The sequence below is a fragment of the Castanea sativa genome, chromosome 3 (assembly GCF_040712315.1).
Source record: "Castanea sativa cultivar Marrone di Chiusa Pesio chromosome 3, ASM4071231v1".
Taxonomy (NCBI): domain Eukaryota; kingdom Viridiplantae; phylum Streptophyta; class Magnoliopsida; order Fagales; family Fagaceae; genus Castanea; species Castanea sativa.
Genome location: NC_134015.1, coordinates 39,007,626 through 39,033,449, shown reverse-complemented (window position 1 = coordinate 39,033,449; position 25,824 = coordinate 39,007,626). Strand labels below are relative to the sequence as shown.

The following is a 25,824-nucleotide window of genomic DNA, read 5'->3' as shown; positions in this document are numbered from 1 at the left end:
TGCCCACTGGACCCAATATTTTGATATTGTAGTACAAAAGTTGAAAGTTGAAAGTTGAAACCCCCAGTGGCTTTGCAGACAGTGTATAAATCTTCAAGCAAATCACGTAACTAATTAAGGCACAACGAGCGCATGATTGCATTAATTTTCAATGACATTATAATCCTACTCAGAATGAGAACAATTCTTGGATTGTTGTACATGGCCTCTATTACTGTCCTTGCTAGGATGGTAAAATTGACAATCAATTTGAGTGGGACTTCTTTCCTTTTCTCTTTTCCTCATTGGTGTTTCGTAGAATATGAGATTGTAGTAATAAATTATTTCCGTAAAAGGGTCTATTTTGTTTGTTCACTGTTTTAAATTGAGATATCCACAAATGTTGTGGACTTTGAAACAATATTAGATACAATTTTCATGAATGACTTACTTTACCCATAATTTATTTAAACACCTAATATCCATTTGTATTTTCTTTATCCAGGTAGAATTTCAAGAGTGTTTACTTTGACAACTTATAAGTTATTATTCAAAATATTTGAATTTTTTAAGGTAGACAAATAATTTAAGACGAAAAGAGCAACATCTAATAGGATAGCCTTCGTTATATTGTCACCGTATACATAGAAATGACTTTAATTCTCCGATTCAATATAAGCATATTCATTAAGTTCTTAATAGTTTATAGTGCTCAATAGTCAATAATATTAGGTTTGAGTGAAAAAAGGGTTGGGATCATTTTGAGTTTAAACGTAACTCTATTGAATAATTCTTGAAATGCTATCCATCCGATTTGAAATTGGTGGATTAAATTCTATCATATCATCAATATTTTATAGAAATGCTAAAATAGTGCTAGTTAATATTTATTTAAATTTAGATGACAAAAGTCCAATAAACTCCTTTCAAAATAGATTAATAAGATTTTAAGAATATTGCAGTAAATTTATTCTAACAAATCTAAACAAACAAACAAAAAAAGTGAAAAGAACAAATGAGTTATCATATATTGGATTCCACATAATAATTTCAATTTTAATTTTAATTTTAATTTTCTTCAACACAACCGAAATAGCATCACACTCTAAATAGAAGTTAAGTTAACGTGTTTAATTTCAAATTATAAAGTTCTCGTCATTATTTCAATCTCATAATCAAACGTTAAGGTTCAAGCAAATGATACCCACGAATCCATGTAGTCCAATCCTTTATTTTATCCTAACAGTAAAGACAGGAAGAGGGAGAGAGAGAGAGAGAGAGAAAGAGAGAGAGATAATAAAGTACTAGTATCTTTCAATTAAAATTTTAATGGGTTTGAAAATTTGAACACGAAGCTAAATTCCATTGACAAATGACATTGAAAGGTCATCAAAATCCTTTTGAGGTCATCTTCTTCTTCAATCATAGAGGCCCCATCTCACCCCTGTTCTCTTGGAACCCACCCAAGGCCTCAAAAATCACCATCCACAAGAGGTTCTTGACTCACTAGCCCTTCCCCAAAAGCAGACATGGCAGAAAACAAGCCTGCGGAGATCACAGATTTCCAAATTATGATCGCAAACAAAGATGATAACAAGAAGCAGTTAGCTCCAAAAAGAAGCTCCACCAAAGACAGGCACAAAAAGGTAGATGGTAGAGGCAGAAGAATAAGGATGCCAGCTCTATGTGCAGCCAGGGTTTTCCAGTTAACACGAGAATTGGGTCACAAGTCTGATGGTGAAACAATTCAGTGGCTATTACAACAAGCTGAACCATCAATTATAGCCGCAACTGGTAGTGGTACTATTCCAGCTTCAGCTCTTGCAGCTGCAGGGTCCTCTGTTTCTGAACAGGGCAACTCTGTTTCAACAGGTTTGCATACAAAGATGGAAAGCCTAGGAGGACCAGGTATTGGGTCCGGTGGTAGGGTCAACTGGACAATGATGAGTGGAAATTTGGGTAGGCCTCATGTGTCAACTGGGATGTGGCCCTCCATTAGTGGTATTGGGACAGGTTTTGTTCATAATCCAAGCCAGACAAGCTTGAATTTTGGGAGTGAAAACTCGAATTTTCTTCCCAAATTTGGATTCCATGGGTTTGAATTTCCAAATATGAATTTGGGTCCTATGAATCTCTCCGCAATTATGAGTGGAAATAACAGGCAAGTAGTCCCTGGTTTGGAACTTGGGCTTTCTCAAGAGGGTCATATTGGGATGATAAATCCTCAAGCTTTGAGTCAGTTGTACCAACACATGGGGCAGAGCCGAGGTGATGCAGATTCCTTGAATCAGCAACAGGAACCTTCTGATAAGGATGATTCTGAAGAATCAAGGCAGTAGCTAAAAGAGTGAGAGAGATTGATCATGACTTACAGCATAGCTTTGCTTAGGCTAAGAAGCTAAGTAGATTATTACGGTATTGAATGGTTGGAGTTTATTATTGAGAAAGTTGGGAATTTAATTCTGTGTTTTTAATGTATTGGGTAATATACGATAGGTGACTTGCAGGATTGCTCTTCTTTGTACAACAAAAGTTTCATCCTTGTCTGCAAATTCAGGTTTTTTGCTTTCGCTTTCTTTTTTAATTTTCAAAAAAAATTAAAATTAAAATTTCTTATGTTTGAGCAAGCTAACTTATGTAACCATTCCTTTTGCTTTATCACATACAGGATGAATTACGAAGAGAGCAATAGTTTGGAGGTTTGATTTCTCTTTGTTTCTTATTGGTTATGAGGTGTAATATTGTTATCAAATGTCGTATTGCTAGGAATTTTCACTTATTTGCTTACACATATATTAATATTATATATCGCTTAAGAGTAATCTCTTTCTGAAAATAAACTTTGGAGTATAACAATGCTTAAGCTATATAGCCTATAGAAGAGTGCCATGTATGTGCTTCCCAATTTGAACAAGGCAGTGATTTCCCCTCTAACTTGTCAATTAAAGAGTAGGTATGCAATTTCATATCTTTTTTTTTTTTTTTTGTTGAACTTCAAATGCATATTTTCTTGGATACCCTTTTTACTTTTGTACTTTTTATTGTTTCTCGTGCACGAGTTACACTTTTTTCCCCCTTGTTTTCCTTGTTTTCTTTTCTTCTTTTGGACAAGTACCTGCTCATCTAAAGAAAGTGTACTTCAGACTTCATCCATGGAACTTGGCTCTAGTTTGGAATTAGTCTTTTCTATTATTGTACCTTTTTTAACTTATAACCCAAATCCAGAGATAGTGAAAATGATTTTTGCAATCCTCTATCTTAAGGTATGTGGATGGTACATAATTGTATAGTCCATATAACATGAGAGGTATGATGCTTATATTAAATGCATCACATAATTATTGCAAGACAGGGGATAGCTCATATCTTTTACACTCCCTAGCTATACCCTCCCTTTCCCTTGTATTTTTCATAATTAAAAAAAAGAAATAGAAGGGTTTACTATTATTTTTGTCCCCTTAATATTTTGCAATATATTTTTTGTTTTGGTCTTGGACAATAACTATAATATATTGTTTTGCTTTTTAAAAGAATATCTTTATTTTAAGTTGTATTTTTGTAAAATATCTTAATGTAATTATATGTATCACATCACTTCTCAATTTATAAATATAAAACCATTTATTTATAATGATATAGTGTGAGAGACCCCAAACTTGGGAAATTTTGGCTCATGTGAACAAATGAGGTCGTGTTAATTGCCTCTCAAAATGCATGGCTTGACTAATGACAATTGACCCTTAAATTAAGGATTTTACATAAAATCACTACTTATTTTATTAAATAAGAAAACCATATTGAAAATGCCTCATCATGTTGATTGAATTAAAAATTTTACATTTGAAGAGCATAAAAGGAAGGTTAGATGACTTTGTTCCTAGAAACAATTTAAGAAATTACATGGTTTAGATTTCCTAGTTACATTCTCCAAAAAAAAAATAGATTAATAAGTCCTAGTTTAGACTTTAGAACTATGATAAAAGATTGAAGACTAAGTTACAAAGTGAGAAAGTGTATAGTACTTACCTCACCCAATTAATCAATTTCTTAGAATGTAATAGACACGGTCATGTCACATAATCAACGCATCAAAACATGTCATATATACAAAAACAACATTTTATAATTAAGAAAACAAATTTAACAATTAGAGTTTCGAAAACAGATTTTGAACATATCTTTATCACGTGTGCATGTTAAAAATCCTAGTTTTATAACAAACATGTTCATCATGTTAATCTCATATCATCAATCTCAAACATATTTGAAGTAGTCCTAGAGTAAAAGTTTAGTTCTACAGTCCATTGATTAGAGGGTTATACTTTCATGCACGATTGGTTTCATTAAAGACGGTTTGAATGTTCTTTGGTATCAAGTTCTTGGCTCCTTGGACGGTACCTCTTCCTTTCAAATGTCCTATTTGGATTTTCAAAATTTTGGATAACACCTTCTTCCTTCAAAAGTTCTCTTTAATCTTCTTTGGATCATTGGAAATTTTGGTAGGATGACCGCAAATCTTGGATGAATCGACTATTGAAAACTAGAGGATGATTTAATGATCCAGACACTAAGGTTTGTGTTTAGGATTTGTGGAGGCAATTGGGCATTAATTCAAGAAGAAGTGAGAGCTTCTAGAGTTACAAATTGCAAGGCTAATTATCTTGTACGTACAAACACACACACACACACACACATATATAGATATATATCTTTTAAATTGCTTATCAGAAAATTCGAAAATTAGGTTGAAAATTCGTGTCAAGGCACTCAAGTGAACTTGATTCTGGTCCTTAATTGCCGATTGACACTTGGAAATCAAGTCTAAATGATTATTGACAGTTATATTCAGAGTCCAAATGGGATTCGATTTTGATGTTTCACACTTTCAAACCGAAGATAATCAACTAAATCTACATAATCTAATTATCTAATAGTACTAAAAAATCTTATGCTTGTTGGTGCATTCTTGTCCTGAGCTTAGACCATGAGATTATTACATGTCATTAATCATGATTATATCTTTAGAGAACCAATTATAATTATAATTAATCATAATCACAAGTGTTTAGTCACAATCATAAGAATGCATATTAACCTTGATTTGACTGTATCTTTTAATTTGGTGGCTCAATTTAAGCACATGATATGTTGTTTTGATCGTTCGAACTTCTAGATTTATTTTCAATTAAGTATTTGAAAATCTAACAATCAAACTTATGATTTATCCCTTACATAATAAAAAAAAGATTTTCCCTTAAAATGAGATTAAATTGAGGTTGCAAATGGGGTGTCTAAATATAGCTACAAATGTTGTATTCACATGCTGTTTACAATTCCTTAACCATTAATATATATATATATATATATATATATATATATATATATATATATATAATATATTTACACATATTAAATTGTTAATAAATATGAGACTAGAGTCTTGTCAAATTTTTGAATGAAATACATATTGCAATGATATTGGTTATATATTTTTTAGTTCTCTATACTCATTTTCTCTTCTCACCTAATAGCTTGGTGGTTGTGAGAAGCTGTGGCTGGCAGCACGAGGCCTTTGAATATGGTGGTTGAGTACGGATGCTTTTAAAAAGGCATCGTTGGTGGTTTTGAGAAATGTGTGGTGTCGGTAGATCAGTAACAATTACTATGGGTTCTATTGTCGGCAACCAATGGGTTGTGGCTTGATTTGGGTTTGTAGTCAGCTTGAGGCGATTGCGGGTTATTAGTTTCAGCTATATTGATGATTTGGGTTTATATAGGGTTCAACTATTATAAGTTGCCTTCTTCAGTTTGCGGGTAGTGGTATTTGGGCGTGATGGAGTAATTCTTAGGTACTCCCGGAACACGGAGAATGGTACTCCTTCCTCTCACATTCATGGTGGGTCCACTATGAATGTGAGAGAAGGGAGCACCATTTCACTACACTCCAAAACTACCTAAGAATTTTCCGGGTGTGATGGACTATTCAAAAGCTAAAAGCCTTTGCATAACTCTAAATACTATTTTTCATTTTATGTTTTACCAATTACATTATATCATGTGTTTTTTTTTAAAAATAAAAATTAAACTTTAATTACTTTATAATTTAATGGAAACGACGTATAATTAATTGTAATTTGTGGAATATAAAAATGAAACATTTAGAGTGAAATAGAGGGTTTATATCTAATTAGTGAATTGATTTTGTTGCCGATATCATTGCGGTCACATAGACTCCTATAATCACGTTTAAACAAGCTACTTCACACTAACCCAAGTACCCACAAATGTGTATACTTACCAAGACTTTGTGTGCGTTTGTTTAAGCTTTTAGGAGCTGAAAAAGCGTTTTTTGCTACCAAAAGTCCAAACCGCGTGTTTGGTGAAGTTTGAGAAATGCAGTTTAATAAAAAGTTCATGTTTGCAAAACACAATTTTGGAAGTTTGAGAAAGCGCATATAATGTTACCATTGGAAGTTGAGTGAATGTGCCAAATTGCCCATAGTTATTCTTAAAAACCCCAATTTTATCCCTTTGTTAATAACACAATTTTATGAACGGTTCAAGCAGCCCCTTGGATACTACTATGAAGTATGAGCCAATCTCTTCATACAAAATTACAAATCTCATTTATGTTAAATTACCGATTATCCCAAAAGTTTAAGCTATTGGGATATAATAAATTTAATCATTTAACCATACAATTCTAATAATTTACACATGCTACTCCCTGTACCAAAAAGAGGAATGGGAGAGGAATGGCCCTTTAGGCATAGGAAATTTTTATTTATTTTGGTCCAAATGAAAAACTAATCAAATGTCAAGAAGAGTTTTCCACATGACCTTGATAATCCAACCATGTTCGTATTTGGAGCCAAGGGCCATTGGATTTATTGAGATATACTTATACAATGTTCATAACTGGTAAGTTACACTTATGAAAGGAGGTGTTAATTGAGGTATAGCCCATTGGTTAGCTAAATCTTTTGACACTCATTTGGTCGCAATTTCTTTAAAACAAATAGATAGGAAATGAAATTTATCCTATTCAATTTTGAATATTTATTTTTTTATTTATTGAAATTTTTTTAATTTGAGAAACGAAAATTCAATTTAGAAAAAAATTCTTGGATCACAAGTATAATTCAATAATTTTTTTTTACCTTCAATTATTGATAAAAGTCATTTAATTTTTATTTTTATTTTTTAAAGTTAGTAATGTAGCAAAGCTCTGGCAACAGGCAAGAACCTTCTTGGACTTGCCAACCAAATTGAATGGATTACATCCTAAACCTGTCAACCCAGCCCAAACTCAACTTCACCATTTACTTTTGGATAGGTCATATCCAATAGCACACCCACACTGTAAAACACGTAGTAAACGAAGCCCAACACAAGAAAGAGTTGACCTTTGACCATATTGTACCATCTGCATTTTTTCCTCATTTTTATTCTCTCTCATCATTAAAAAAAATAAAAAATAAAAAACGCTCTCTCCCTTTCTATTATTTTTCCTTGGGTGATACATGATTCTCCCACTCTTAGTATTTCACTTTATATTCAACCAACTGCAACATGACCTATGACATATGTTTAAGTTAAGAAAAAATTGATGCTTAATCGACTACAATTAGTAGAATATAAAGTGAAACGGTTTAAATACAAATTGTATTCATACTAACGGTATCTTTCAATCCCTAGAAACCCAGCCCCTGGGTCTTTGCAATACGACTAGACTAGACTGCTTCCTCTACATACATCATACTTACTCAGTCACATTGAGTGTAAGGACTACAATCAGCTTGGAATCTTGATCTTATTTCTTAAAATTTCCAAAACAAAAAACAGATTTTGGTGAAGGCACTGATAATTGGTGCAAGTGGAAGTGGGCCAAATTGATCAATGAGAGATTCAGAAGAATCAGTTGCATGGATAGAAGAGATGGTCCATTGAAGTGAGAGTTATTTGGACCACGTACCAAAGATGAAATGTAGCCAGCCAGAGGTCCATTATGGCCTGTTTGGGAGTTTAGAGAGGGAGGAGAGTAGAGGGGAGTAGTGGGGAGGAGAGTAGAGGAGAATGATTACCCTCCACCTTGTTTGGATGTTTTTATAATTAGTAAGGGGGAAGGGAGTAATTAGTCATTCCCCTTGTTTTTAACATTGTAATTTTATAAATATAATAAGGGTAAATTAGGTAATTTACTTTATAAATAATTTTATGTGCTCTACTCTCCCTCCAAATCTCTCCAATTTGGAGGAATTAAAAATGAGGGGGTTGGAGGTAGTTGAAACCCCTCCAAATCCCTCCCCCTCCTTCCTTAAAAAACTCCCAAACAAGGTAATTGAATTACTCCCCTTCCCTCTACTCTACTCCCCCTCCTTTTTTAAACATCCAAACATGCCATTAGTGCTGAGACTCGGTTTTCAAATATGAGTCACAGTCCTTTGCTGTTTCACACTCTGGAATTTCAACCAAAGCCAAGTGGTACTGTCTGAAGAAAAATTATAACCATTCAATTTATAATGGCAATTGCATTTTAATAAAACAAGCTTGTTATTATATATATATGGCCACTAGCCAGTGATGTGAATCATGTGGTGGACTGATTCAGCAGCCAAAAATAATAAAAATGGACTGATGCTAAAGCAATCGAATCTGTAACCCATTCAGCCCTGACCTATATGGATCAATGGAGCTGTCAACCGTGCGTGTGGCTTGGGACGAGTTTCATGGTGGACCATGGCATTAAGGGCCACGAGTTATTGGGTTGGTTTTTTTTTTCCCCTTTTTTTCTTTTTTTGGGATACATTTTTATTGGGTTGGTTCTTGAGCTGGTTTACAATGGCATAATTGGTCCGATTAGTAGTATAACAACAATAGTAATGCAGGTGATTTGGTTAATATACTGTTGGCACTTGGTATTTCCAATAAAAACATCCATAACTAAAATCTCTCACCTTTAACTATTGAATTATAAAAACAAAAAAACAATATGAGGCATTAATCAATTCAAGTGCATTATTCAAGTCAAGTTTATTAGAGAAAAAAGAGGGAAATGACATCAATAACGAGGGAACCAAAATCTGTATTATCTCAATTGGAAATTTTAGTTTTTTTATTGTTATAATTCGATGGTTACAACAATGAAGGAAATGAACTTTAAACCATAGTTCTCCTTGTAAATGAGAATAAATAATATCATTAAATTACAAAACTCTTAACATTTCAAATTAGAATTTTTTTTTTAAGAAGAATCTCAAATTAGAAATCTAATCCTTTTATTCTACTATCTCAACCATGGATAGTTGAGCTAGTCAACAATTCATTGCCACATGAAATTATTAAATTACTACTGCATATACGCAGATGTAATTAAAATAATCACAAACACACCATGGCATTGACACCAAATAATGAGAACCCCTTGCATTGAAGTAAAATAAAAAAAAAATAAAAACTATAATTGAAAAAAGGTACATTGGCAGAGTCGCAAGGAGGCAGAATTGGCCTTTGACCTTTCCAATTTTAAAGAAATTTCTTACTTGTAAAGAGTGTTTTTAGTATTTGTAAGTCGCTACCCTTCCAATTTATCTCGAGCCAGATTCTACAAAGGGTCGTCCAATCTAAAAGACTAAAACAGCATATTGTTCCAACTCCTAGCTTTATAGCCAATTAAAATATTAACAAAAAATAAAGTAGGACTATCATGATTTATTTCTTCCATGTCTTTTTTCTTTCCTTTTTTAGCGTAACTTTATTGAGAAAAAGATAAAAATAATATATCTTAAGTCTTAAGTCAAAGTTGACTCATTTATATTAGGATTTTCCTCTATCCAAATTACATAATTAACAATATTCTAAATTAGCATATTAAGCCAAGATGTGCTGGCCGGTTGCCTTATCTTCTAACATGAGATATTTGTACCCTTAAGTAATATATATATATATATATATATATATATATATATATATATATATATATATAACCGAAACTTCTAAAACTCTCATAATTTTCTATGTCAGCACAATATTTAAATAAAATTATTTTTGTTTAATCCAAACTCAACAAAGAGTGAAACTCTATCTCTTTAACAAGTCCAACATATATATATATATATATATATATAAAACCGAAACTTCTAAAACTCTCATAATTTTCTATGTCAGCACAATATTTAAATAAAATTATTTTTGTTTAATCCAAACTCAACAAGGAGTGAAACTCTATCTCTTTAACAAGTCCAACATATATATATATATATATATATATATATATATATATATATATATATATATATATATATATAACCGAAACTTCTGAAACTCTCATAATTTTCTATGTCAGCACAATATTTAAATAAAATTATTTTTGTTTAATCAAAACTCAATAAGGAGTGAAACTCTATCTCTTTAACAAGTCCAACTTAAACTCAAACTCATCATTGTCATTTTTTTTTTTTTGCCACATCATTATCATTTTTTAAAAAAATAATATTTTATATTGAAGTCGATCTCTATTTTTTCTTTTTTCTTTTTCTCTACTTCACTAACGTGATATTTTATGATAGGATGCAAACTATTCAGACTTATCAAAAATACTTGAAAATAGTTTCTAAAATGGAGTGGACTTCTTTACAAAGTCTAGTATAAAAGGGAAGAGAGAAAGAGAGAGTTGAGTATGGAGTATCATTAGCAAAACAAGCTAATTATGATGTTTAATCATAATCAGCAAAATGACAAGTTGAGTCTCATGGTTCCTAGTACGTATCACAAACCAAGTCACGATCTCCAATATAAACCCTGCAACACAATCACTACAAGCCCTGAATGTACCAAGAAGCAACACAAGTCCATATTCATCACCACCAAGTGTGGTTATTGATCCTCCTAAATCTAATCTTGACGATGAAGAGCAAAAGGAAGAACCTAACCAACAATTTGAAGAAGAAGTGGATGAGTTGTATTTAGTGAGAATACTCGATGGCCAAAGTCCAAACTTAACAAGGATTGAAACTTTATCTCTCTAACAATTTTAACTTAAACTTAAATGTTGATAATCATGAATACTATAAAAGCAGTGCAAACCCCAATATTTTTTTTTTTAAGTCGAGTAAAGGTATGAGCTCTTCTTCTGTTATTTTCTTGTCTTCTACTTTGTTAAAAAAAATTATTTATGGTTTTCATGTATTTTTAAAAAAGTGATTTTTGTACATGAATCACCAAACACTACGCCTGTGATTGTATTTTATTTTTCATCTTTTAAAGTTTAGACCCGTTATAAGTTTTAAAATTTAAAACTTACTGCTTTATGGGTTCGTGTACTTTTTTTTTTTTTCCTTATATTTCCTTTTTGAATAGTCATATATAATTTGAATTGTTTCAATAACTTATTCATTAATTTTATATATATATTGGCATTTTAGAAGTTTTAACATCTGAATTTTTGTTAATTTTCACAATATTTGAACATGTTTAGCAGATTTTATTATTTTTTAAGGTAATCAATTTTTCTTTTATATTTCTCTATTGTGTAATCATATACATTTTGTTTTGTTTAACAATTTTATAGGAAGTAAATATTATGATTCTTTAATATTTTTTGGCATTTCAAAAGTTTTAACATTTGAATTATTCTTTTGATTGTAACACATCTTTCTTATATATTTCTCTATAATGTAGCCACACACACACACACACACACACACACACACATATATATATATATATATATATATATATATATATATATATATATATATATATATTATCTATAATTTATGGGCTCTGAATTTTTTGATTCCTTTCAATAGTTATAGCCATGGATTATTCTTTTGAATGTAACTCATCTTTCTCTTATATTTCTCTATTGTTTAGTCATATATATATTTTGTTTTGTTTCAATAATTTATAAGCAGTGAATCATCTAATTATTTAATATTTTTTGGTCTTTCAGAAGTTTTAATTTCTAAATTCTTGATTTATTTTTTTAAAGTTATTACACATTCAAGTAATAGCTTCTTCATCAAAGTGTAACACAAATTGAAGTCATACAAGAGCAAATCATGCAATAGTGTAGTTTTTTAATCAATTTAAGATTTTATAAAATTATTTGTCTACCTTACAAATAGGTAGGTTCTCATGCATAACACAGGTTAACGACTAGTAATAATAATAATAAAAGAAAAACCATATTTTTCTTTTACACTTTTTCTTAACACACCTTTTATACTTTGCTTTTACATGTTGTGAATAGTGGTGGAGTCCTATTGCACATCTTGAATTCCTATGCTACCATTATCTCATAGTAGGTAATAATAAGAATATGTAAGTTCCTTCCCCAACCTCACTTCTTCTCTTTCTTTTCCCCTAGATATTTTTATCTCTTTATCGTTGATTAATTGAGTTCTTTTGTTTAAGGCAAAAAGATGATATATATATATATATATCTTAATTCTTATTCTTATATGATTTCATTCAAAATAATGTTATTACTTCTATAAAATTTGTGAGGAATTCATGTTTGTTAAATTTATTCTTATTAAATCTAACAAATATTGCCAAGAACTACAATTTTTTATTATTAATATTTATTGTAATTTAAAAATTAAAAAAAAAAAAAACTTAGCGACAACTGATATATTCTTTCAAAGAATATGTGTTAACAATTTAGAAAGCAACCCTTAATTTCTATTGCTACAACTTCCATTCCCAAAAAGGGTCATTTCAAATCACACGTGTCGCACAATAGTAGCTACATAATACTCTATATTTTACTTTTTATATTTTTGTTTCCTTTGTTATCTACATAGTACCTCAATAATTTTTTTTTCTTTTTTTCTATAGGAGTATCTCTATGATAATAAATAAAACGTAGGTAAAAAAAATGCCTAAAATTTTTGCTAATCTTAGCATAAATTTAGTAAGTTTGATAGACATTTGTGTTATACATTTCTTCCTTTTCTTCTTTCTTTTTTCTTTTTTTGAGAAGAGTGTTATATATTTCTTGATTTATAAAATACTTCATTTTCATCTTGAACCATGTTTTAAATTTTTTTTTATTTTTTTTGTACTACTATTGTGGGGATAAAAGGCCTAAGATGCGTTTTTGGGCCATGAGCTATGTCCGAGGATACTTACCTGTCCAAGGACGGATTGGTGGTAATAAGGATGTCAAACTTAAAGGCCCACGAGCAAACTATTGCAAAAGAGGTTAGTGGAAGTAGTCTTGGAGGGGTATCTCCTCGGTTAAGTAAGGTGAAGATTAGATGGTGCGCCATGATGACTAGAATGATATTTTAGAAGGTCTTGTGGATGAAGATATGTTTCACAAGGGCACAAAGAGGAGGAACGGATGGGAAATATCTTAGATAAAGTTACTACCACCACATTAAATGCTCTGTACCTAAGTCTTTGGCCGTATTAATGAGGAAGTGACATCTGAATAGTGATTTTTAGCCTTACAGCTATTACCTAAAGACTTCAGGAAGGTGCTGATGAGACAAGTATCCATATTAACCGCCTAGATCTACACGTGGAGAGCAAGAATGAAGGGGTGGAGGAGGTATAAAAAGGAGGGAGGTCTTGGAGAAAAGGGGATCGAGAGATAGAAAGAGAAAACACTATAGACTGGATATTTGTAATTAATCTTTAAGAGAGGAGAAAGATAAGCATCTGGTCCTTGACTTGAGTCCGAGAATAAGTTTCATCATATAAATGCATTCATCATTGTTATTTTGTAATCTTGGGTCATTGTTATTATCGTTTAAGCTTATTAAAACCAAGATTTCTGACCCACTCTCTATAAATTTATTGTATTGGGCTCTTTGGGCCCATACCCTTCTTCTTGTTGGGCCTAGGCATGAATTGCGACTTTACAACTATATATAACACTAGTATGTAAAAAAAAGGGGGAGCAAAGTATTCATCAAAGTTCTAATTCCCCCTTTTCCCAAAATCCAAAGTATTCTTCAAAATTCAAAATCCAAATAATCATTTTGAGGGTAATTAGAACATAGAATATATGTAAAATTATTCAACACACCTAGTGTAATATACACTTCTCTCTCATAAAAATGGATCTTATATGTGAGTATCACACATGGGACTCACATTATGTGAAAGGAGGGTGTAATATATCAAATATACAAAATAATTTCTTAAAACATAGGAAATCTTATTCAACAATGAAAAGCCATATCTTCTTCTTTCTCTTTTCTTTTTTAATTTTTTCATTAGCATTTATCCCAAAGAATATCTATATATTTACATAAGACTTAAAAACTAAAACAAATCCAATAGGGTATGGAAATCAAATATTGATAAAAAGATAGAAAAGATAAGGAAATATAATTAAAAATAGATGCTCCCTCAAATATACTAAAACATTACTTCTTCTTCTTTTTGATAATTAGAACATTAAATTTTCAATAAAATTAGGGATACAACAAATATTTTACAACATTCTTAAATAATGTATCATGTCACATATGGGTCCATCATAATTTGCAATTTCTTTTTTTTTAATGGTCCATGTGTGAGGTGATAAACTAATTTGGGAATATTATGAAATTTTTGTGTCCCTAAAAGGCAAGAACGCTGCTAGGCCTAGGCCTAAGGTCCCCTACACCCCAAAATTTTATAAAAGGGTTCTAAACCAAACCCCCCACCCCATCCAAAAAAAAAACCCCCAAAAGTGTACCAAAAATGATAATTAATCTATATAGAGAGAGAGAAGGTTTTGCATTCTTTCTCTAATCTCCAAGTAGGCCCCAAAGTATTGGACTAATAGAAATCTTACCCAATTGAAATCCATAAATTGTTTCACCAAAAGAAAATTATTATGAGTGTGTTAAGTTAGTGGACTAGATATTTTCATTTGTAAAAAAGATGTTAATAAAACCTAAATACAAAAACTTAATTAGTAATTTTATATCTCAAAAGACAAAAAAATTAGTTTTAAAACAAAAAATAATTAGATAATTATATAAATATCACTTCAGCCTTAAACTACATTGAGTCGGCCCTTCAAATAGCCCTCTGTCACTCCTCAAAAAAAAAAAAAAAAATAGCACTCTATCAAGTCGGATCTTCCACCAAGAGTCCTGTACTTAGTAGTATAAATTGATTTCCTTTATAAAGAGAACTAGAATTCAAACCTCCCTCCGGACCCTCCCACTTACTCTAAAAATTTATAAATAAAAAGAAGTATGATCTTGGGTCGGCCGTTGCTATTGTTGTCATTGTTGTACGTTGACTAGGCCGAGGACATGATGGTGGCCAACCAGGACTAAGCGGTAAAAGTCTTATATTATGTTATGATATAGAATAGAATTCTCCCTCTTCCTTCCCAATCTTGTCTGTGGATTTGTTTCTATTTTAGACTCTTATAGTTCAACTTTGAGGTTTGTTTTGTTTTTTTTTTTGAAAACTTGGCTTGATTCTTGAAAATTGTGGCATTTTGTAACTTTGTTTTAGATATTTGGATCCAACTTGCTTGTTAGTAATTATGCCGTTGTGCTTGGTGAGAGTGAAAATAGAGATGATCAAGTTCTTGAGACTCTTCATTTCACTAAAATGCTTGCCAACAAAGTGCATTGAAGTAAACGATTTTCTTTTTTCTTTTTAATTTGTTCATTTGTGTGACTTGGATAGATTGCAAATTTGGTACCAAAAATTGATTTTTTTTTCATTTAAAATGAATCTATGGTTTAATTTAAATATTATAAATCTAAAAAAGTATCTAGCATCACATCATTTAAAATTTTAAATAACGTGACACTATTAACAAAGGCATGGGCTGCTCTTAGAGCAGTCACCTTCGCTCAAGAAATATGTTTTTTCCAAGTGCAAATAGAGGGGGACTATCTTGTGGTTATTCAGGCTTTGTCTACTAAGGCATGGTGTAATACGCTGTATGGGCACATGGTTGAAGAGACTTGGAGATCATTATCTGCTTTACGGTCTTATCAGTTCCAGCATGTTCGAAGGGATGAGAATAAGTTAGCTCACGTTTTAGCTAGGAGAGCAATTTTATCTGCAAATACTGATATATGGTAGAAGATCTACCTAGTGATTTGAATGTTGTAATCTAATCTAATTTTAATTAATAAACTGTTTTATTGTTTTCTCAAAAAAAAATTATGAAACAGAATCTAAATTGTTAAATGAAAAGAAATGAAAAAGTTTCTTTTTTGCACATTTCAACAAGATTGACTTCTGCATTAAGAAACTTGAATTTAACAAAAAAAAATTGTAGTGGTGGAGGACAATTGACATATTACCAATCAATTATGAGGTTGATTTCATGATTTTATGCTTTTAGTTAACCCCATAATTTGAGAGAGGAAGCATAATAACCCTTATTACTAGCTTGTGTTATGAATCAGGTGAATGAGTTCCACTGCTTAAACATACAAAACAAAAAACCATTTGATTCATAGAGATGTATGGGTATGGCTGCACATAGTCATAGTCAAACTTCATCTTGACCAGACACATGATCAATGTTGTTCAGTAGCTTGTATTGGCTTGGGCATTGAATGCACACTCCTTTAAAAAAAAAAAAAGGATTGCACATGATCCTCAGCCCCATTAATACTGTCATTGCTGAGACAAAATCACCTTCTCAGATCAGCCATGGTCGATGTGCCCAAAAAATCAGCCATTTTGGCATACAAAATTGCAAATCCCATGCTTTTAACATCATGTGTGGGCAAAAAGAAGCCCAATCACATGTAATGCTGCCATGGCAGGTGGGCCTAACAATCTTCCCAGTACGGACAGACTGTCACCCTACGCTTCTCTTTTCTCTGTTTACTTTCGAATAATAAAAAAAGGGATTTGTTAACAAGGATTGGGCATCAAAATTACTGATAAAAAAACACATGTACTTGTATATATCTTGTAAAAGACAAAAGCCCCAAGACATTGTTTACTTTAATCTGCAGATTCTAAACCCCAAAAGTGTGTATGTGTGCATGTGTGTGATGGAAGAACAGTCCAATCCCAAAGTAAAATCATTAGAACCGCCCATTTAATATCTACTTTCTTCTTTCTTTTTTTCTTTTTTTATTTTTTTATCTTTCCCTCAGGTCACCTTGACTCATCGATGTTGCATGTGATACAACCCAAAAATGGCTAGACAAGTAAACCAAGCAAAAAGTCACCTCTCTCTCTCTCTTCCATGTGGCTATCATATCATGTGCAGGATAAGCAGCTGGGGCAAGTGTTCTGTATGTAAAGGATCATTGTGCAGAGATCTCATTATGGGTGTGTTCCTCATTCTTCCCAAGTCCCCATCTGGTTGTTTATATGGTCATTTGGTTGTTTGACTAACACCAGCATATTTATATTTTAGGTTCACTCAATTGGAAACTACAGAGATTTGGTGGGTGAATAAGATCACGCAAATAAGCCTGTTTTCGAACAACTATGCTTAGTTTACAAAGTATGGAGGCTGGGTCCCACTTGTCCTTATATATCGAATTAACAATCGAAAGATGATTGAAAGAAAAAATATCCATTTGACAGAACTTCTTGCGCATTTGAAAAGTCTTGGAAGTATCATAAGGGTGCAGAAAATAGAAGAACAGTATAATAATTATCTACTTATAGTTATCCCGTTATTTCACACATATACATGAGTAGCATTAAAAATATTACAACTAATATATTAGGATTTTTTTAATGTGTGCCCTAAAGGCACACAATAATTAATTATTTTTTGAAATATTTTTTAGAGAATTGAGAAAGTATTGACAATTTTTTCAATTCCTGATAAAATGTTTCAAAAAATAGACGGTTTAATGTGTACCCTAAGGGCACACATTAACCAAATCCTATATAATATATGATATAGTTCTATCTAATAAGTAATATATTGTGCACATTTTTAGTATTTGATACAAGTATAATAAATTGTAATTGATACTTTTCATAATTTTATTATATGTTTTTAGATGCATTTTTTTTTTCTCTTCTTATTTTGATAGTTCGATTGTTACAATGGGGGAGGGGTTTTAATTCTTGAACGTCTCTATCGGAAATATAAGGAAGTGCTAGTTGAGCTATAAGGCTCTTAACATATGCATAAATTTACATGTAAAAGAACTTAACACAAAATTAGAAAGTAATTAGAACCTAATTTGAATTATTGATTGAACTTTAACTTTTAATATATTACTAGCTTGTAACCTCATGCATATGTATGGATACACTTAAAGATATACAATAAGATGAATTATATAATTCTTATATATATATATATATATATATAATTTAAATACTATTGAAAGTCATTTTTTTATATTTGATTAACTATTTTAAAAAATTTGTAAGGATATTATTTGGTATAAAATGTAAATTGTCTTTTTTTTTTTTTATTGTGAAGCACTTTTTTTTTTACGATTCATTTATTCTAGACTCTTTGGTTTTTGAACTTAATAACTCACTTGGATGAATATTTATGACATGGTCCCACATTTGATTCTAAAATTAAGAAATAAAACTCTTTAAGAATAAATAATTTAGGACACATGGCGTAAAATTGGAACTCTAATTTAGAATTCTAATTGAGTTTTTCTCAATTTCATCTATTATATATATATATATATATATATATATATATATATAGATCATCAGGTGTATTCAGCCTTGGTAAATAAAAATTTACCAAGGCTGAATACACCTGATGATCTGTTTTATTATTTCATTTTAGGAAAAAAATATTAAGTTATTTCCTAACTAATTTTTGTTACATATGATAAGTTAAGCTAATAAATTACATATGATAAATTGAACTTCCAATTTAATTCTCCCTCTATCCCAAATTATTGGTATTATTTAGAAAACTCAACTTTTAAAAGGAACATTATTTATTATCTTGTCTCTTAATTAAAAACATAGTTTTTTTCCAAAATTACTCATAAACAAAGTTCTCAAAAAAATTTATTATTTAAAGTGCTTGTGTTTGGCATGGGCATAATAGAAAACTCAATAAATTAATGGATTGAGTAATGCTACAGGCACAAACTATTTTACAACATTTTTACAAAATGCTGATGTAGCCAACCTCTTATTGGTTTTCATCCAGGTCTACCATTAATATCACTTTTTTATTTACCAATAATCATTCACCACATCAGCAGTTTGTAAAAAATTTTGTAAAATAGTTTATATCTCTAGCATTATTCTAATGGATTTTAATTCTAGAAACAAGACAAAATTTTGGCACATCCCAATATAGAATACAGGACCAACAATTTGGGACAAAAGTAACTTATCTATGGTAAAATAAGATAAGCTATTCAATAAAAGAATATGATATAAACTTAAGGTCATAATTTTTGTTTTAAATAGTTTGCTTCTATTGATGTTGAGTACTCCCAAGAGGGACAAGAATCAAGATCAATGTTTGAGAACCGAGTATAGACAAGGACTGACACGAACGAGTATCCAAACACCAGGCGGGATGGTCAAATTAGACAACAGAAAATAGTCCAAGCATCACCATCGAAGGAAGAGCTAACTAAAGTGTTGGACATGCTAGTTGTGAGGATACTTCCCCAATTAATCGGATTTATCCGCTTTGGGGAGCCAGTCCCTCACGGTTTATCGGCTCGTCCCCGAGTGCAGGCAGGATTTTCACCTGGACCAAGGGCTAGACCTTGTAATCGCAGGCTTGACACCAAGTCCCACATCGGTTAGAGTTCCCTCCCACATATGGTTTATAAGCTTCTGGAGTGATCATATGTGTACCACTACTCACACATGTGTGGTGGTGGTACACATATGGTCGCTCCAGAAGCTTATAAACCATATGTGGGAGGGAACTCTAACCGATGTGGGACTTGGTGTCAAGCCTGCGATTACAAGGTCTAGCCCTTGGTCCAGGTGAAAATCCTGCCTGCACTCGGGGACCCAAAGCGGATAAATCCGATTAATTGGGGAAGTATCCTCACACTAGTAATCTAATCTATATTAATGACATATTCACTAATTTCACCAAACGATTGATGAGTTCAAGGGGAACCGGTGAGATAAAGGTCAAGTTAGTAGACTCCACTCTAAATGTAAGAGAATGGAACACAATTTTTTATGTTCTGAATATATCTAAGTACTACTCCCAAAGACTAAGGAACGGAATGAGAAGGAGATATTTATTTGAGAGCACTAGACTACTATAAATAAGGGTTCAACTTCATGACAGAGCTATTCTTGACTTAAGCACCCAAAGTTTTTACTTTTTACACTATATGTTGACAACCTTTTTGACGGTTCCATTGGGGATCACCAACAAGGAACATTGGTGTTCCATATATTCTCACGAGAAATCACGACGGAGGAATGGTTCAAATCCAACAACCCACACGCCATCAAAACCTCTTCACGACGGTGATTTCCCTAATATAGAAGAAGTTCCCCACTCATAACCATGTTAGCTGCGTTACGAGAATATTTAATAATTTTCTATATCTGCTTCTACATTTAAACCTGTGCCACGTTCGGTTCTATATACACACGTCTACATACTTATTAGAGAAAGGATTCCTCCACTCACTGTATATTATTATATAATATTCCCCACACCAACAAGCAACAAGTAGGAACTGAGATGGCTTCCCATATCTCCGAGTAGATGGTAACAATAATAAAAAGGTAGGTAAAAAGTATAGTGAATATTTAAATACATTCATATCTAGAATCCACCTCAAGCAGATTTCATTTCTTTTTTTTCTCCTACTTTCCTTGCTGTGACTATGAGTACGGATTATACTAATCTAAATAAATACAAATCATACCAATAATAAATTCATTCCAAAAAAAGATGTGATATAAAAGAGAAAAATGCAATCAACATATACAGCCAGACCCAACAAAGGTGCATTATTTAGGACTATAACTCTGCAAGGGGATTCTTTTCTACCCATTAGTAGGCCAAACAAAATCAAATTGGTGTCGAAGGTAGTAAATTGCTTGAATGGGGAGATTCCTTTAAGCCACAAAGAAATGCCCTAAAGCTTAACAAAATCCCAATTGATTTCTTAAATGATAAATATGACACACATATTCCCTCACTCAGCCAAAGGGTCCCCAAAGGTACACCAAAATCTAACTATAGATTTCATTTTTGATAGATTTTCCTTATAGAAGGAACCCTTTCTCTCACCAAAAAAAAAAACACTTTAATTAAAGCCTCATAGCATGGTACCCATATTGCAAAACAAGTGAAGAAAAGACAAATAATAGGCTATAATAGTCTAGTAGTAGAACCTAAAAAGATCCTTAAAAGAGTCTAGCTTTAAAGTTTTTTTTTTTTTTTAAATATCCCAAGTCCTAATTCAATTGCTAAACCATAAGAAAAAAGAAAAAGAAAAAGAGATTTGAGCCGCCATGTGAAAAAAACACAAACCCTAAAGACTAGAGAGAGATGAGAGGCGAACCAAGTCTTTAGATGGGGAAGTGGTGGGGGTGGGACCCATAAATAGGAACGACAAAGTCGGATGATAGATAGTCCCATGCGCTACACTTTTCTATTTGTATAGTTTTTGTTAGTAATATATAGATTTGTTTGTTGTTATATGTCCCTCCAAAAACTCTTCTTCCAGCTCAAGAGCCCCCACCCCACCCCCCCCAACTAACTACTCACAACTCACAACCCCCAACAAAACACCATTTCACAATTCTCATTCTCAATCTAATCCAAACCCCCACATACAAAAACTCTTTGTGTTTGTGTTAGAGGGATAAATAAAAATAAAAATAAAATAAATATTATAACATAAAAACAAAAGAAAATCAATCAGAGACACACACAGATTCCAGAGGACAAAGATACTCTCCATTCTGAAACCTCTTCTTATATAAATATACTCTCTTTCTTCTCTATCAAGCTCTCTGCTTTTTTTACTCTCAATTTTGTTTCCAAATGGATTGTTGGACCTCTCACCTCACCATGGATGATGAATTTGAAAAGCTTGTGATTCGAATGAACCCTCCTAGGTAACAACTCTTTTTTTTTTCTTTTACTCTGTATTTTCTTTGTTGGGGTTTCGTTTTCATTGTGGAATTTTGTTGTTGAATTGAGGTGGGTTCTTGTTTCTTTCTCGGAATTTTGGCTTTCTTGAGCTGAAACGTTTGAGCTTTTTTGTGATTTTGGTTCATTGTTGATATGGGATTTGTAGGGTTACAGTTGATAATGCCTCAAGCAGGAAAGCCACTTTGATTAAGGTATTTGATTGAATTCTTTGAATTCTTTTGTCCTATCTGACTTATCTTGTATACAACTCAAAAGGGTCACTGCGGTTGCAATGAATCTTTGTGAAAACGTTTTAGGTTGATAGCGCAAACAAGCGTGGGACTTTGTTAGAGTTGGTTCAAGTTTTGACTGACTTGAATCTTATAATTCGTCGAGCTTACATTTCTTCAGATGGGGAATGGTTCATGGATGGTTAGTTTCTCATTCTGAAATTACATATATATTCATAAGACCTTGAATCAATGGTTTGTGATTGACTTTTGTTGTTTCCTTTTGTTCTTAACAGTATTTCATGTCACTGATCAAAATGGGGACAAGCTGTTCGATGATGATCTTGCGGAGCGGATTCAACAGGTAGATCTGCAATACTAGATTTTGTTTTATCTCAATTGTGAGGTGCTTAAGATATAATAACCATAGAGCTGGAGATCTTAATGTAATAGTGCAAATTCCTATTGGGTTTCTATACTTGAGGAAGAATTTGGTAGTTGATTTCTACTGTGTTCCCTGTTTCTCTATTGAATGCTTGTATGGAGGTTTTATCCTAGTCCTGCAAAATTTTCAAACTAATTTCTTTGTTACTGTTGATCTATCCCTGTTCATATTAATAAAAGTTCTTGTACATGTTAAAAAGATCAATTTAGAGAGACTAACCAGAAACCACTCAGGACAGTGCTGTTAAATGTTTAATTGTTATGGATGGAAACTAGACTATAAAATTCTCCATATGTACATATACATCTCAAACAGAAGTTAACGTACTCTTCTTGGATAGAAGACTTTAGTGGATAGCTACCAGGCCTTCTATGTTTAATCACCATCCTCAATTAAATACATTAACAACTAGATAATGGAAGAACAAGACAAAGAAAAAGCAGTGGTTGCTGTTTGGTCTGTATCATAATCATTTGGCAATATTCTGTGTGGAGCCTTGAGAATTACAAGTCATATTGATCATTAATTTCATGTGTTGCAGTCACTGGGACCTAGGGCACGTAGTTTTCGATCCTTGAGAAGGTCTGTGGGTGTCCAAGCTGCCATGGAACACACAACAATTGAATTAACTGGAAGAGATAGGCCTGGCTTGCTTTCAGAGGTTTTTGCTGTTCTTGCTGACCTCAAATGTAACGTGGTAGCTGCAGAGGTCTGGACCCACAATTCAAGAATGGCTTCAGTTGTTTACATCACGGATGAGGCAATTGGAATGCCAATAGACGATCCTGATCGGCTTGCTAAGATCAAACAACTTCTTCTTTATGTACTAAAAGGGGATAGAGATAAACGGGGTGCCAACACTGCTGTTTCCTTGGGTTCAACTCATAAGGACCGGAGACTCCATCAAATGATGTATGCTGATCGAGATTATGATATGGATGATACAGATTGTGTGCCCACTAGTGACAGAAGAAAACTTCTTGTAACGGTAGAGAATTGTGTGGATAAGGGATATACTGTTGTGAATTTGATGAGTCCTGACCGTCCTAAGCTACTCTTTGATACTGTGTGCACACTGACTGATATGCAATATGTAGTATACCATGCTACCATAATTGCAGAGGGACCAGAGGCTTATCAGGTTGTCTTTAATTTCTTTGAATCTTTTTTTGTATTCCATTGCTGTCAAATTCGTTAATTTCTTGAAATGCACTTTACAACTGATGTAAAGGACCTCATTTGGTTGTTTCATTTGGCTGATAGGAATACTTTATCAGGCATATGGATGGCTGCCCTATTAGTTCTGAAGCAGAGAGGCAAAGGGTAATTCATTGCTTAGAGGCTGCTATCAAGAGGCGAACTTCTGAGGTACAAACATGGGAGATTTACTTATATGAAAGTTTTTAATACTTATCCAACTCACTTTTTATGTTAACAAATTTTGATACAATACAGGGTATAAGACTAGAACTCTGCGGTGAAGATAGAATTGGTCTTTTGTCTGATGTTACTCGTATATTTAGAGAAAATGGTCTATCAGTTACTCGAGCTGAGGTTACTACCAGGGGATCCCAAGCTGTAAATGTTTTTTATGTGACTGATGCGTCAGGAAATCCAGTGAAGAGTGAAACAATTGAGGCAGTTCGTAATGAGATCGGTCTGACAGTACTTCATGTGAAGGATGAGGCCTACTCAAAATCTCCACCCCAAGAGAGTGGGAGATTCTCTTTGGGTAATATCTTTCGATCCAGATCAGAGAAGTTTCTATACAACTTGGGTTTGATAAAGTCATATTCTTGAGCAGTTAATTTGGAGAAAAAAGTTTTCCAATGCATGTAAATATTAAGTAAAAAGTCTGTTTAGTTGTAGATTGTGCTTTAGGACCAAATTGCAAAGGTTTAGGTGCTTCCCATGTAGATCTTGGTCAGCTCTCAAAATTGCAATCTGTCAACTTGTAAAGTTTCATATGCATACAACTAGCTGCATCTTTTGGTTAATGTTTCGCGTATATACATTTACCTGGTTGCATTTTTTTGGTATTAAAAAGTGTTTTGCAAATACAATTGCACTGCTCCATTACTTCAGAATATTCTCTTATTTCTTGGTCTGGCAGAATCTTAATGCCATGATATTGTTCAAATAAAAGAGGATGGAAGTGAGTTTAATGTGAGTGTGATTCAAGTTTTTAAACTGAGATCAAGGCCCCTGAAAACATTAAAGAATGTCGGGCTTCATGTAGCACAAAGACATAGTTTAGTTGACTGGTGAAAATGACTTGAAAAAATGTCAAACACATGGCTCAAATATTGGATTGAAGTGCTGTGTTGCTTGTAATGAGGGCCAGGACCGTCCATATACATGAATGCGCCGCCAAGATTGACTTTCTTACAATTCTGATCAAATTGAAGTGCGTTGTGACATTGTCGATTGAGTTAGTTTGCAATATAGTAATACACATTGATCAAATTGAATTGCAAAGTTCTTCCTAAGTAGTTTTCATACTAGGCAATTTCTGAAAGTGGTGCCTAGTGCTTTGGTTGGTAAGGTCACTACCGAAACACTAACCTTACAGCCATCTGTAGTCCATGTCGCATGAGTACCATTTGTCACTTTTTTACTACTTCCTTTACCAATTTCCTTCTTACATCATGCTTCCTTATTAGTTTTTTTTTTTTTTCTTTAACCAATACTAGTTGTTTGATCCTAATCCCAAACCATGTTGCATCATAAAATTATATAACATTAAAACTAGGCGTAAAAACTTCATGTTTTCAAGCTTTTGTTTTATCATCATGCACTCTTATTGTATTGGACACTTTACAAGTACAAGTTCTTGTTAAATTAGGAAGCCAATGACTGAGGTTCAAGTTTTCAGAAAAGAGTTTCACACTCATATATATATTGAGAATCCACTCATATATATTTAAATTAGACTAGATTAAGATTCTATCAAATAAAAAAAATATATTGTTTCTCAATTTTATCTCTTAAAAGTTCGAAGTTCTTCTATTGTTTTGTACTACTTATTTAAGACAATTTCTTTTACTGTTTTATATTATATATTTAAGACATGTTTATCGACGAGCATATACTTTAAATCATACTTTCTGAACAAAGAAAGGTACCATTTAATTTGATAGAATTCCAAACTCCAA

General features: G+C 32.4%; 2 protein-coding genes across 2 annotated transcripts; both read left to right on the top strand.

The window, feature by feature from the left end:
- Nucleotides 1-1,227: 1,227 nt before the first annotated feature.
- LOC142628817 (transcription factor TCP20-like) lies at nucleotides 1,228-2,801 on the top strand. The gene is made up of 2 exons (XM_075802852.1): nucleotides 1,228-2,536; nucleotides 2,648-2,801. The coding sequence occupies exon 1, from the start codon at nucleotides 1,509-1,511 to the stop codon at nucleotides 2,316-2,318; it is 810 nt and encodes a 269-aa protein (XP_075658967.1). The 5' UTR covers nucleotides 1,228-1,508; the 3' UTR covers nucleotides 2,319-2,536; nucleotides 2,648-2,801.
- Nucleotides 2,802-21,517: 18,716 nt separating this feature from the next.
- LOC142629791 (ACT domain-containing protein ACR4-like) lies at nucleotides 21,518-24,727 on the top strand. The gene is made up of 7 exons (XM_075803827.1): nucleotides 21,518-21,978; nucleotides 22,161-22,206; nucleotides 22,312-22,426; nucleotides 22,521-22,588; nucleotides 23,211-23,810; nucleotides 23,933-24,037; nucleotides 24,125-24,727. Exons 1-7 carry the CDS (start codon nucleotides 21,905-21,907, stop codon nucleotides 24,467-24,469), a joined length of 1,353 nt encoding a protein of 450 aa, XP_075659942.1. The 5' UTR covers nucleotides 21,518-21,904; the 3' UTR covers nucleotides 24,470-24,727.
- The last annotated feature ends 1,097 nt before the right edge of the window (nucleotides 24,728-25,824 follow it).

What these genes read in the sequence shown, in the direction of transcription:
- LOC142628817 (XM_075802852.1), top strand. Translation starts at nt 1,509, where the DNA reads ATGGCAGAAAACAAGCCTGCGGAGATCACAGATTTCCAAATTATGATC.
- LOC142629791 (XM_075803827.1), top strand. Translation starts at nt 21,905, where the DNA reads ATGGATTGTTGGACCTCTCACCTCACCATGGATGATGAATTTGAAAAG. An exon ending in GGAAAGCCACTTTGATTAAG is followed by an intron (nt 22,207 to 22,311) that starts GTATTTGATTGA and finishes AAAACGTTTTAG; the next exon opens with GTTGATAGCGCAAACAAGCG. An exon ending in TCAAGAGGCGAACTTCTGAG is followed by an intron (nt 24,038 to 24,124) that starts GTACAAACATGG and finishes GATACAATACAG; the next exon opens with GGTATAAGACTAGAACTCTG.